Source organism: Alnus glutinosa, chromosome 7 (genome assembly GCF_958979055.1).
Source record: "Alnus glutinosa chromosome 7, dhAlnGlut1.1, whole genome shotgun sequence".
NCBI classification, from domain to species: Eukaryota; Viridiplantae; Streptophyta; class Magnoliopsida; order Fagales; family Betulaceae; genus Alnus; species Alnus glutinosa.
Window position 1 is genome coordinate 25,292,101 of NC_084892.1, and position 14,056 is coordinate 25,306,156.

At 35.6% G+C, this 14,056-nt stretch overlaps 1 protein-coding gene across 1 annotated transcript; it reads left to right on the forward strand.

The window, feature by feature from the left end:
* The first annotated feature begins 6,453 nt into the window (after positions 1–6,453).
* LOC133872833 (NADPH-dependent aldo-keto reductase, chloroplastic-like) lies at positions 6,454–9,518 on the forward strand. Its single transcript, XM_062310450.1, has 7 exons — positions 6,454–6,669; positions 6,781–6,831; positions 7,936–8,012; positions 8,150–8,237; positions 8,420–8,695; positions 8,859–9,107; positions 9,224–9,518. The coding sequence occupies exons 1-7, from the start codon at positions 6,547–6,549 to the stop codon at positions 9,308–9,310; spliced, it is 951 nt and encodes a 316-aa protein (XP_062166434.1). The 5' UTR covers positions 6,454–6,546; the 3' UTR covers positions 9,311–9,518.
* Positions 9,519–14,056: the final 4,538 nt, after the last annotated feature.

Here is a 14,056-nt window from a genome sequence, read left to right on the forward strand (position 1 = left end):
GACTATAATGGATGATATTGGAAAGAAAGATTAAAATTATACTTTTTTTTTAATTAATTATGATATGGGTGGCCGGTATGACTGCAGCTGTTGTCAGAATCACCGACATTCCGACGTGGATTTTTTTAATGTTATTGTGTCGTTTCAAAATTTATCATTAGATTTGTAATAGATTATAATTAAATAATAATTTTAAAAATTATATCAATTTTAAAATAACACTTTTACTATTATTTTTTTAAAAAATGTTAGATTTACAACATCAACACAATAAGTTCACAACAACCTCTCACATGAGGGTGAACTCTACACACTGGAAACCATCCTTATGTGAAGGGTTATTGTGCACTTGTTGTGACGGTATAATGCAAGAATTAAATTCCATATAAAAATGTTTGAGAGCGGGAGGAATGATTGTGGGAATCCGGGTCGGCCGTAACTTTTGCTCGTGTTCTTTTGTGTTTGTCTATCACGGGTTTATTGGTGGCCCCCCTTTTACTTTATTATGCTGTAAGGGGAATATTTTTGTGTGTCAAGGGAGTTCGCTATTATTTTACACGAAACTGGTTAATCAACATCAAGCCAATAGTTGTGCCCTCTCTGGTTCGTGATTTTTTACACGTTTGTGCCAATAATTTATAAAGGTTGCGTAGTTATTTGACACATTTTTTTTTTAATTTATATTTATTCCCACGTATAAGATTGTATTAGGATTTATTGTTGAGTTGTCCAATTTGTTTTTCTGTGTTTTATTTTGATGTAATTGTGATTACCCCCGTTCTTCGTGTTGCTTAAAGATAATAATAATAAAATAAAAATCAATAGATTTTATTTTTGGTTTTTGTGACAAGTCATCTTAAAAACCTACTCATATTGACGTCAAAGGATAGTTTAATTGACTGTAATTCATACATCATGAAGTGAAGATCAGTTTCAGGTGCCGAACAAAACTGTTAAAGCTTAGAGGTTTAGCCATAAATTTTCTCAGATTTAATGTGGAGAATGGTGGCCAGATCCATTTATGGTTTGATAACTGGCACCCTTGTGGGATTTTAATTGACAAATTCGGTTATAGTCATTTATGACTCTAATAGTAGAATGGAAGCTAAGTTAGACTCTGTCTTGAAGCAGGGGAAGTGGTGTTGGAAGCTTGCACGCTCAGAGGACTTAGTAACTATCCAAAGTAGGTTGCTAGAAGTGTCTCTTGGAGCTGTTGATAATCCTGTTTGGACTATAGGTCGATCTGGTTCTTTTGTCTGCGCAGATACTTTGAATCATCTTAGGCAGAAAAAGGCTATTGTGAGTTGGTATTCTCTGATTTGGCACTATCATGCTATTCCTAAACAAGCCTTCATCCTATGGTTAGCTGTTAATAATAGGCTTACTACGGGGGATCGGTTGTTGGCTTGGGGTTTTAAAGGGCCGGGATGCTTCTTGTGTTTTCTGCAAAGGTATGACTGAATGCAGGGATCATATTTTTTTTTTTTCTCTTGTGGGTTCAATTCTTTGATCTGGAAGACTTGTTTCCAGCGATGTGATATCTTGATCCTCCCTAATAGTTGGGATGATTTAATTACTGATGGAAGCAGAAAGTGGAAGACTAAGACCCTGTTGGGAGCAATATGCAGACTCATTCTAAGCCATCCTAAAACTAAAGAACAGATCTTGAAGCAAATTTTATGAGAAATTCGAAGTCGGATCTCTGGGAAAGGGAAGTTTCCGAAGACCATGGAGAACGTTCATCTATGTCACAAATGGAATATTGCTGTTGATATTCTGATCTAGTTTACTTGTGTATGCTTGTGTTGTTGATTAGTTGTGGTTGTGAGTTTACATATACATTTTCTGTTTGTAATGTGTTCTGTGGTGTTCCCTTTTTCGATGAACAATATATTATGATCTATTGTATAGTTGATTATTTTGTCAATAAAAAGCTCTACTTATTCATCATAAAAAAACAAAAAGGTCAGTTGTTCAAGTTTTCCTTTCCCACTACCTCATCTTGGTTGGTTAAAAAAAAAAAACCGACCCAATGCTTGAAACCCATCCCGAGACCATCCCAACAAAAAGAGGGTGGATTGTGAGAGGGATGAGGATTCACATGAATTAGTTGCTTAGTAATTTAATAATTAATGTGAAAGAGTTCATGTGAAATTTATATGTTCAAAATTAGTTTTGGATTGGCTACCTACATGGCTACATGTACAAGTAGGTCCCGTATTTGAATTATTTGACTACATATTTAGACAGATAAGTCTCGTATAAACTCTTTCTCCAACGACAATTAATTGATATAGAATTATAGGTTCCAATCCAAAAGAACACTTTTTGGGATGGGATTTTTTGCAAGGCACATCTAGAGGTTGGGGTGGGTTGTTATGTTCCATTTGGATGTTAAATTCGAATATTATTCGAATTCAATGTGCCAAATACGAGATTTGATTTTGTAAGATAAAATTTAAAAAAAATTGAAAAGTTGAATAAAATATAATTTATTTTTGAAAGAAAGTAGAATATTATTTAGAATAATATTCAAAATAAACACACCTGAACCATTATTTGTGGAATAGATTTTTTTTTTATTGTCATTTCTTTTATTTATTTATTTTAGGAGATAAAAATGTTATTTAGTATTTTTTCATCATTCTCCATCATTCCTTATTGAAAATTAATTATTATATTCTTAAAAATTATGCATTTCTCACGTGTTAAATGACACATGTTATTTTTATAGATTGAGTGGGAGGAAGTTCTCCTAACATGATTTGGAAGAAATCTTTGTCTTTTATAGGAGTCACGTGAGTGAAGTCCTACCATTCAATAGTTAATTTTTTTAAAAATAAAATAAAAAAAATGAGAAAAGGATAAAAGAATACTACATAGCAAGTCTAATTGTCTTATGCAGAAGATATACTCATAACAATAGTTTATAATTATTATTATTTTTTTTTGGGTACTAACAGGCCTAACGGCAGGTGAAAAAAAAAAAAATCTTATAAACTCAAAAAGTTCAATGATTAATTTTATTATTTTTAAAATTCAAATAATATTTTTGATAAAAACAAAAATCACCATTTTTAAATGAATAATTTTTTTCTTTATATTCATTTTATACATCTATCTTATAGTGGTTGATGTGGTATGGGCTGAATAGTTGCTTCGAAAAATAAAACTTTCTAACTTGGTGCCGTTGATGCCACTTCAATGACATTGACCATATAACATAGGGGCTTGTTACTTACACATCAAGAGCACAACAGCCCCTCACATGGAGGTGGGGCCCAGTGTGTGGGTACCACCTCCATGTGAGAGGCTGTTGTACCCATGATGTGTAAATAACATTTTCCTTTTTATATTGGATAGTTGGTGAACCAATGCTGCTGACTCGCCTCCAGAACTTTTCACGTATACAAACTTAAACCCACAAATCAGCGCTTTATTTCCGAACTTGCCACCTCATGGGCATATCATACGAAAGACCCTAATAATAATTCTAAATACTAATTTTCAATCTCACCCTTATATTAGTGGGTTGATATTGTAGAATAGTAGTATTTATCAAATCTTTATTCATCTCACATATCATTCTCAAATTACTGGACTGATGTGACAGTGTTTATCATTTTTTTTTTTAATTTTAATTTTTTTAATGAAGGCTAATCCAAAGACAAAGATTAATTTTAGAAGTTCCTCGTGTGTCACTCTTATGTCATTCTAAAAATGAGGTGGCTTTTAAAATCATCATTTAATCAAAATTCAATAATAATCAATCACAAACCCAATTTTGTTTTTAAAAGACACCTCATTTTTTGAGAGACACAAGAGAGTCTTTTAGAATTACTCAAAGACAAATGGACATTGCCACATCAATCCAGTAAAATAAAAGTGTCAAAGAAGATGACTATATAGCATTACTTTTTTAATAAAAACGAGTAATTCTAAATACTTATATCTCATCTCATTCTCGTACCATTACGTTAATGTGGTAGTACCCATCTGCTTTTAGATTTTTTTTTTCTTTTTTTAATAAATATTTATCCAATAGCTGATAAGTACTGTCACATCAGCCAAGTAGTATGAGATTGTGATAGGAAATGAGTATGTAATATTACTCAATCTAAATGTGTTATACATCATTTTCTTGTCATTCTCCCATCCTCCTACTTTTAGACACATATGAATCACACAAATTTAATGATGATTTTCAAAAGTGTGAGTATGAGAGAAAGACAGAAGAAGAAAATGAATCATTTCTCTACTCAATAAAGGCTGATCCAAGAATTAAAGAGCACTCTTACATCAGTATGATAGTGGGATTAAAGATGAGTATATAACATTAACCACGTACAAAAAGACCAAGAAAACTGGAAAGGTTGCAGCACGTGAGATGACTAGTTAACAAATTTAGTAGATACTATTTTATGATATAAATTAAATTTTAAATATTCAATAATGTATATTTTGTCACATTGAGAATTTGTTGTCACGTCCGTGTATACCATAGAATAAAAGTGTCATTTTGCAATATAAATTTTATTTTGTTGTATTTAATGATATAAAGATATCACGTCATTTAAAAATTTAAATAATATAGTAACATAAATATCATACGAGAATATATACACTATTAGATATATAAAATATGAACCATAAAATGACTCATCTTTATTTTCACTAAAAATGAAAAAAATTCTAATTTACACACTCTTAGACACAACAAAACAAAATGTTAACTGTAAAATATTTTATTTTTATTTTAAGTGAAACGGAGAATATCATATTCTTATCAAGATCTTGTTAAATGTAACGTATATGATCTTAACTATCATGATTTTCACAATAAATAAAATAAAAGAAACATACCAGAATCCATAGCAATAAAAGCCTTCTTCAAAGATCAAACACTAGGAAATAATTTTTTTCACTTGACTCTCTTAAGATATACAAAGCTAATGGATATTGTATATATTTATGGGATAGAGAGAGGACGTTTCCTTTGTTTTTTATTACCATTAATTATACTTCCTATCAAAGTTAGAATTAATTAATAAAAAAATTAACTTCTTGTAGTTAATTAACCAACACTTTATTAAGGTGTATTAATTAACCATTAACTAACAATTAATTAAGGTGTATTAATTAACCATTAACTATCAATTAATTAAGGAGGATTAATTAATCAACATTAAAAGTCTAATAAATTGTCTTATGTGCCATTTCATGTCGGACATTAAATTCCTACAAATGTATTTTTTTTAATATTTTTACATAGAAGTATGTTATTTTGTATTTTCTTATTCTTCTCTCATTCATTTTTTTTAAAATCAATCATTAAATCTTTAGGATCCACACTCAGTTCCAACATTTGAAAAATTAAGTACATATTTTCTTATAATATGTTTATAAGATGTGAAAATATTTATAAGTATTATGTTTTATTTTTTAAGAATATTTATGAAAGGTATATTATATTATATTTTTTTTTAAAATGTTTTGAGAAATGAATCATTTGTTAAAGATTTAAAGGAATATATATATATATATATATATATATATATATATATATATATATATTATTTTTTGTTTTGAAAAAATGTTAACAAAAGTTTTTAGTTTTTTTATTTTAATTAAGGATAATTGCACCGTTGATCCTTGTGGTATGCCATAATTATTTTTTACTCTCTATGATTTAAAAAGTTCATGAGAGGTCCATGTGGTATGCAATAATTACGTTTTACTCCCTAGTCGATTTTCAGTCTACCATTTTGACGGAATCTGTTAGCCCTACACGTCAGCGTCACGTGTCGCCAATAAGATGACGACACGTGTCCATCTTAATAAAAAAATATAAATTTTTAAAAAAATAAATAAATAAACTTATTTTTTTTTTTTTTAAAAAAAAAAACAAAAAACAAAAAAAAGAAGAAAAAAGGGCAGGGTTGGGGTGGCTGGGCCACCCCCGGCGGCCACCCCAAGCCTGCCCTTTTTTCTTTTTTTTTTTTTTTTTTTTTTTAAAAAATAAGTTTATTTATTTATTTTTTAATAAATTTATATTTTTTTTATTAAGATGGACATGTGTCACTATCTTATTAGCGACACGTGACACAGACGTGTATGGCTAACAGATTCAGTCAAAATGGTGGACGAAAAATCGACACAGGAATTAAAACGTAATTATTGCATACCACATAGATTTCTTATAAATTTTTTAAATTATAGAGAATGAAAAATAATTATTACATATTATAGGGACTAAGAATAATTATCCCTTTTATTATGACCTTTTCTTTTTCGGTGATGTTGGCGTATCTGTCAGCGTTCAATTAAAGCTTGGTCCCACACTCGGTGACGTGAGCGTATCCGTCAGCTTTACAGTCAAAGCTTTGACTCTTCCCATTCCAGGCTTCGTGAAATTCCAAGATGGTTACGTTCTTCTAGCACTATAAAAAGGATCGGTCTTGTTCGGCTTTGCTTGGCATTGCCTATAAATCGCGGCAGCTCCGAGCCGAAAGACAGCGTGCGAGGTCCGAGTGGTTTTGTTGAGAAATGGCGGCGAAGGCAATTCGATTCTTTGAGTTGAACACCGGAGCCAAGATACCTTCGGTTGGGCTGGGGACGTGGCAGGCCGACAGCGGTGTTGTCGGCAACGCCGTCACCACCGCCATCAAGGTATTGCTTCTAAAACGATTGAAACCGTGTATAACTTCCCTTGTAGCTTCCCTGCAGATGATACAGTGTTAACCATCTGTTTGCTTACTGTTCTTCATGTGTCAATGGCAGGTCGGATATCGGCATATTGATTGTGCTCAAGCTTATGGCAATGAGGACGAGGTAATTTTGCATTATAGTTTGGTTATTAGGCGTCTCTTTCACCTTTTTGGCATACCTCACTCCTTGAAAACAGGGCAATCTGAGAAATTTGCTTGACCAATTTATTAGCCAGTTGAATATGTCAGAGTTTTTTTCTGCTGCAGAATATAAATTAAATAATTAAATTTATACCTTCTAATTCGTTTATTTCAAATCTGTTTAAACTTTTGGGATTTTAAGGAGCTCATAGATAATATATTAGATCGGGGTCTCTCCTTGTGTGGCCGTTTGCATCGGACAGCGGGTCTCGCATTCTAGCCATTCGAGCAGCCTAATAGCAGGATCCTCGTCCTGGAATATCTGATGAGGAGCGAGCGTTGCACAACATTGTACAATTTGTGCATAACACAAGATATATGAGTGAGACCCATGTGGTGAGTCTATTCACATGGTCCCATCCATGTATCTGTGTTGTGCACAAGTTGTAAAATATTTTTGTGCAAGAATATTTTTCCTATCCGAATACTGTGTGATTGTACAAACTCTGCCTCCTTAGCATGATTTTTGCAGAAAAGTTGATTTTTACCGTCTCATTTTTGGAAGTACACAATAATAATGCATGAGAATTTCTAAACTCACTTCTCCTTAATGTTCATCTACTGTGGTTTACCTTTGTTCATCTGGTGATGTCTTATTAAGACAATTTCTCAAGCGACCAAACATTGTTTTTCTCTGCGCTTTATTGGAAACTATGGATTTTATATCATACAACGCTATAAGGGAAGCACATTCTGCGGGCATAAATTGTGTCAATATTTTATATTATGCCATGTTGTGACGGTTAAATTACTTATCCCAAAAAGCTTAACTCGATAGGAAATGGTTAATTCAATAATTTAATTTATATTTTAACACCCTCCTTACACGTGGGTTCAAACTCTTTAATTAGTGTAGTTTATAACATGAAATGAGAGGTGAACTGTGAAATCAGGATTCGAATTCATGATCTCTGCTTTGATACCATGTTCAATCATCATTTATTCTAAAAATTTGAGCCGATAAGAAATAGTTAATTTAATTATTTAATTTATATTTTAACAGTAACATAATTTATGGGTTATGTAGATTGGGTCTGCGTTGAAGAAGCTCTTTCATGATGGCGTAGTGAAGCGTGAGGACTTATGGATCACCTCCAAACTCTGGTTTGTCTAGTACTTATATTGGACTTAGCTTGAAACTGTCCTAATTAAGTATTCTGTAATCTAAATTCAAATATGGTTACCTAGCACAGTTTCATTTCTGTTTTTTACTGTCTAACTAGAATTGTATTTACTTGCAGGTGTACTGATCATGCGCCAGAAGATGTACCAAAGGCATTAGACAAAACTTTGCATGACTTGCAACTTGACTATCTGGATCTGTATCTGGTATGTTTATCACAATTAAGCTTTGCTTTCCATGAACTATGGTGAGTGATATCACTAGTTCCTTTATACACATTAGTTGCCTTCCGAGTCCAACTGGGATAAAGTTATATCATGACATGCTTCATCCCATGCAATAGATCAAGATGCTTTGGGAGTCTCACAGGCACTGATTTCATTTGTAGATTCACTGGCCGGTTAGAATGAAAAAGGGGTCGGTTGGCTTTAAGCCTGAAAATCTTATCCAATCTGACATACCAAGTACATGGAAAGCAATGGAGGCGCTCTATGATTCTGGAAAGGCTCGAGCTATTGGAGTAAGCAATTTCTCCTCAAAGAAGCTTGGGGATCTTTTGGAGATAGCTCGCGTGCCACCTGCTGTTGACCAAGTGGAGTGCCACCCTTCCTGGCAGCAGCCGAAACTACATGCATTTTGTAAATCTAAAGGAGTCCACTTGTCTGTAAGTATGCACATGAAGTGGTTTATAATTTCCATTTGCTAGTAAATCATGCAAAATAGAGTAATGGGAAGAGCTTCAGAAATGAAATGGATCTGTTTTCATTATCTGTGATTTCTGAACAAATCTATTTTCTGGTTACTTAATGAACTTTTTCTTAATTCAGGCGTATTCACCATTGGGTTCCCCTGGTACGGGGAGTATCAAGAGAGAGGTCCTTAAGAATCAAATTCTGATTACAGTTGCAGAGAAATTGGGGAAGACTCCTGCACAGGTGGCTCTTCGTTGGGGACTGCAAATGGGTCACAGTGTACTGCCTAAGAGCACAAATGAGGCAAGAATCAAGGAAAATTTTGATGTGTTTGACTGGTCTATACCTGAAGATTTGTTTGCCAAGTTCTCTGAAATTGAGCAGGCAAGTGGCTTAGCCCTATTTCTTTTATTTGTGCATTGCTCGGAACATTATACCAAAGTATAAAGAGGGCTTCACTACAATTTAAATGATGGAAGTTTTGGTCTTTATTCATGCAGGAGAGGCTAATCAAGGGTACTGCATTTGTTCACGAGACCTTCGGTGCCTACAAAACCATTGAAGAACTCTGGGATGGCGAGCTGTGAGCAAACATCGGATTTTTGAAGCACTGCGCTTCCTCTTGTCTTGTTTGATCGTAGACTACTTTTTTTTTTCACTGCTTTTCACCTGGCGAGTGGTCCGGGATTGAGTTGCTTCTACTTCAGAAATGTGAAGTAATAAAAGAGCAATTGTGTTACTCATCGCATACCTGTGATGCAAAGATATGTAATGCCTTAGTTTCCGTCCACATAACTTGACCCAGTTAAATTGTAGTACTAGATAGCATTGTTTCTTAAACACCTTAGTTGAATAACTTGAATGACGACTCTAAATAACAAGGAGCATTCCCGACTGGTAACCAATTTACTAAAAAGTTCTTCTATCCGATTATGCAAATCAGATGCAAAATATATTTATGATGCATTTGTAAATAATGCAACACACACGTGCATATGTGTTTTTATTTGTTTCTTTTTCTTTCGCTTTCTCCCTCTCCTCCCTCCTCTCTCATCAAAACTCATTTACGCCTTAGCAAAATTGTAATATATTTCTGAATTTGAGAAATTGTATTTTAGTGTATGTCTATATGACAAAACTTATGTTTGTCATTTTAAGGTCACACTTATGTGAATCACCTCAAAAATTTTGTTGACTTTATAGCAAATAATTATAAAAAAATAAAAAAATAAAAAAAATTGACCATTTTAAAATAAAAAATAACTTATAGTTGAAAAAATATCTTAGAATGAAATAGAGAAAGAAAGAAAAAATATTTAAATAATATAATGAAATAATAGATAATCGAATATATGGTATATTTTGAAACCAATAAGTTAAATTAGATAAAATAGGTTTCGGTTAGCCATTTTACATATAAAAATACATAAACTATTGTGAGTGCTCTAAGTCGTAATTCAAGCGAGTTTTCAAAAGTGGCTCACGTGGAAGTTCTCTAAAGATTTTTCAAACATTTGTTTGGTAAATGTATTTTAGGTAAATACCTTAAATTTGTTTTCAAGTAGTAATAAGAAGTAATTGATTTGATATAAATTAGAAAGAATTTGTATGAAAAAAAAAATGAAAATGTTTTGTTTTGTTGTGAGTTTTTTTGTTTGAATAATAAAAAAATATATTATTGATGTAATATAAATTTTTTTTTATTTTTTTGTTGAAATAAGCGTGGGAGGGAGAGTGGTTACCAAATAGGCCCATGTCTCCCGTTTCCTCTGTTTCCGCTCCCACTCCTCCTTCCTCCCCCACTTTTTTTTTTTTTTGGTCCTTTGTTGCCTCTTTTCTTCTGTTTTTTTTTTTTTCCTTGTTTTCTCTACAACTGGAACGCCAGACTACAACGTTTCCTCGCCTTTCTCCACCCACGCACCACCAATCTTCCCCCACCGACCTCTTCCGCCTCTGACGAAGGTTTCCACTACCGCGTGTGTACGTCACGTGCCAACAAGGTACGCGTGTGTACTGCATGCGCCGCTACTTCTGCCTCACCTTCTTCCTTGTAATTGCTTAAAAAAAAAAAAAAAAACGAGAGTGGCCCACTGGCCCCAGACACTTTTTAGAAAACAATACTCAAAACTTATCAAAATATAAAACAAAAATCACACCTGAACTTGTTCATTTCATTCAAAAAGGATGACTGTTTGACAATGGTATCAGATTCACTACAATTTCTGCAGAATTTCAAATCATGTCAATTCATGCTGTTTTTTGCATTTGGAGACGAGCTATATAGTGGCTCTGACTTTAAGTCTTCATGTTTTTCTTAATTTTTTTTTAAAAAATTAAAATTAAAATTTTAGTTAAATTTTTTTTTTTTTTTTTTTTTTTTTTTTTTTTTTTTTTTTTTGTTAGTTTGGCCCTTCTAATTTTTTTTTCTTTCAATTTTGCCCCTCTCAAATCTGAAAGGCTAGCTACGCCCTTGCTTGCATCTAATGGTTTAAAAAATGTTACTTACTTATTTATTTTTTTTGACATGTCCACACAAGAAGAAGATGGGGGATTCGAACTAGAGACCTCCGCTTCATGAGGCGTGGTCCCTAACTGATTGAACTATTCATTCGGGACAAAAAACAAAAATGCTACTTATTAAAAATGTAGTATGTTACGGAGCCATAAAAATATATCATTAAGATGTTTTTTCTTCATTTTTAAAGAAAGGCTTTTTCTTTAGAGTTGTTGGTACAGTTTCCGGTATGGTGACGTGTCGCCTAAGGATTCGCTGCCTGACTTTTTACCGAACACTTCAACCCTGCAAAAAGGAACAAACAACTCGTCGGGGGTGCCGACCACGCCCACTCCGATGCCTAAGTCAGTCTAAAAGGTTTTCTGTATAGAATCCTTAATCTTAATCTCAAGAGCTTAGAGAATTCGTATCTTATACCTGGTGTGACGGTCTTTATTTATAGGCCGGACCTTCTTGACATTGAGTTGGATTAGGAGTTTGAGGAGTCCTAGCCCGGTTTGAATTTTAATCATATCTTCTGGGAATTTGAGTAGGAGTGTTGAATCCGCAGTTGATTGCGTTTGTACTTCTTTAAATTCGATTCCATGTCAATAATCATCTTATCCCATAAATCATGGATCTGTAGTTTATCCCTGATCTCCTGGGATTCTATCCTTATCGAATTCTGAGACGGGTGTGGCGCATGGCACCTTCCTAGGAGACTGTAGCACATTTCAGCTGACCTCCGAGGTGATGACATCCGAGACGTTTCTACTCTTACCTGGAGATCTCGGGATATATCCGCATCATAACAGGGTTGTGTAAGTCCGAGATGTTTATACTCCGAGATGTTGACTCATCCAATGAATATCATCCCGAGGAGATACCGCACCGACTCGATATCATACCGAGGTGTTATTACTCCGAGGCACAAATATCCGAGATATGTTTACTCCATCTTAGCTGGGAGATCTCGGGATATTTTACATACCGTAACCTGGAATGTCAAGACCGAGACATCGTCATATCTCCGAGATGTCTTCGGTCATAAACGACCTTCCCTTTGCTGGATGGAACCATGCGGAACAAGCAGCCGAGACATAACTCCGAGATGTCATTGGATCCACGTGTCTCTAGGGTTGATTTTATCCCTAACAGTTACCCCCCTAATTCTCTAATTTCAGAAATAAACGGAAATAAGAGAATTACTTTCCAGCTGCCAGTCTGTATCTGATGTTTGCGCAGGGCGCGTCTTTTCAACAGTTCAAATTTTGAATTTGACCGCTTCTTTTCCCAACGTCGACGTCATCTCTGCACAGCCGCCTTTTTGTCATCATTAAATGGTATCGTCGAGGCAGCGTATTTAATGCTGAATTTACGGAAGGCGCGCCTTTTCCTCTTCGGAAATTTTGAATCGACAGCGCCCTTTGGCATTTCGGACACGTGGTAGTGGAGGCGTTTAAAGTTGGGATATTGTACTGTTCACTCACTGATACTTCTTTTTCTCGATACTCCATTGTCGTCTTCCTCCCCAAACTTTTCCTTTCTCTGTATTTTTCTGTTTCTGCCTTTCTTCTTTCTTCCATGGCTCCCAAGAAAGCTGTCTCAGCCTCGTCTCGGGTTCGGACAAAGAGACCCGACGGCTCTGTGGATCTTTCTCCTTTGGAGAGCAGGGTCGATTCCATCATCTTCGCGAAGCATGAGGGTGTCCTTCGCTCGAACTATGAAATTTCTCCAACTGTGAAGATGTTCTATCAGGCGCCTGGAGCTCGGTTCATTAATGGCGGCGATATTACCCTTTATGAGAGGATGTTTCTTGCTGGGCTTCGATTACCGTTTCCGGAGATTGCTCGAGACTTCGTTCTTTTTCTGATGATCGCGCCCAGTCAGATAATGCCAAATGCTTGGCGGTACCTGTTCGCCTCTTACATCCTATGGAGGCTTGTGTTGAAGAAGGAGATGAACATCCTGCAATTCTTCCACATCTATAGGCCGAGGCAGACTGCAGAGGGAATGATTGAACTCTGCAGCCGTCACCCGCCTGTTTTCATCAAACTCAAGAGTGGGCTGACGAACAACAAGTTCTGGGAGATGCAGTTTTTCAGAGTTTCCGGGGAGTGGGAATGCCCCGAAGGTACTCTCCTTCCTAAAGATCGTATGATGCCTCGGACTTGGCAGTTGTTGCGACCTGACCGAAGTGACCCCCCTTCGCTCACTGTATCCGAACTGGAGGATGTTAAGGAGATAAGTGGGTGGTCCGCTGCCAGAGTCAAGGCCGACAAGTTTGAAGAAGTCGATTTTGACAATCTCGTCACCGAGGAGAATATGAGGCAGTTTCTCGGATATGACATTCCGAGAGACAAACAGTTAATCACCAAGAGGGGAGCTGTCAAGAAGAGGAATGAAGCCCCTCCATCCCCGAGACCTATGACTAAGAAGAGGTCACCTGAGGAAGTTCTCGGGGATGTTCCTGCACAAAAGAAACAGAAGATTCCTTTGGCCGCCTCGGGTGCGAGGAGAACTCCTCCTTCGGCTCCATCACCTAGGGTAAGCGTTGAAGAGGGGTCTGCCAGCTTTCGGGGTTTCATTCCCGAGGCTAGTCCTGCTCCTTCCTTTGTTTCACGGGATGAGTCTGGCTCCGAGGCTTCGTTCCATGGTGAACAATGTGCGGTACCTGAGAGGTCTGGAGAAGGAGAAGGAAATGTACCTGAGGCCCGAGATGTCCCAGTTGCGCGTAGGGTAAAGCATCCGGCCAGGAAACGGAAGCTTACAGGCCAGGACCGAATGGCTCAAAGACTTGCGGACGCCGGGCGATTGTGGGGTAAAGCGGTTATAATAC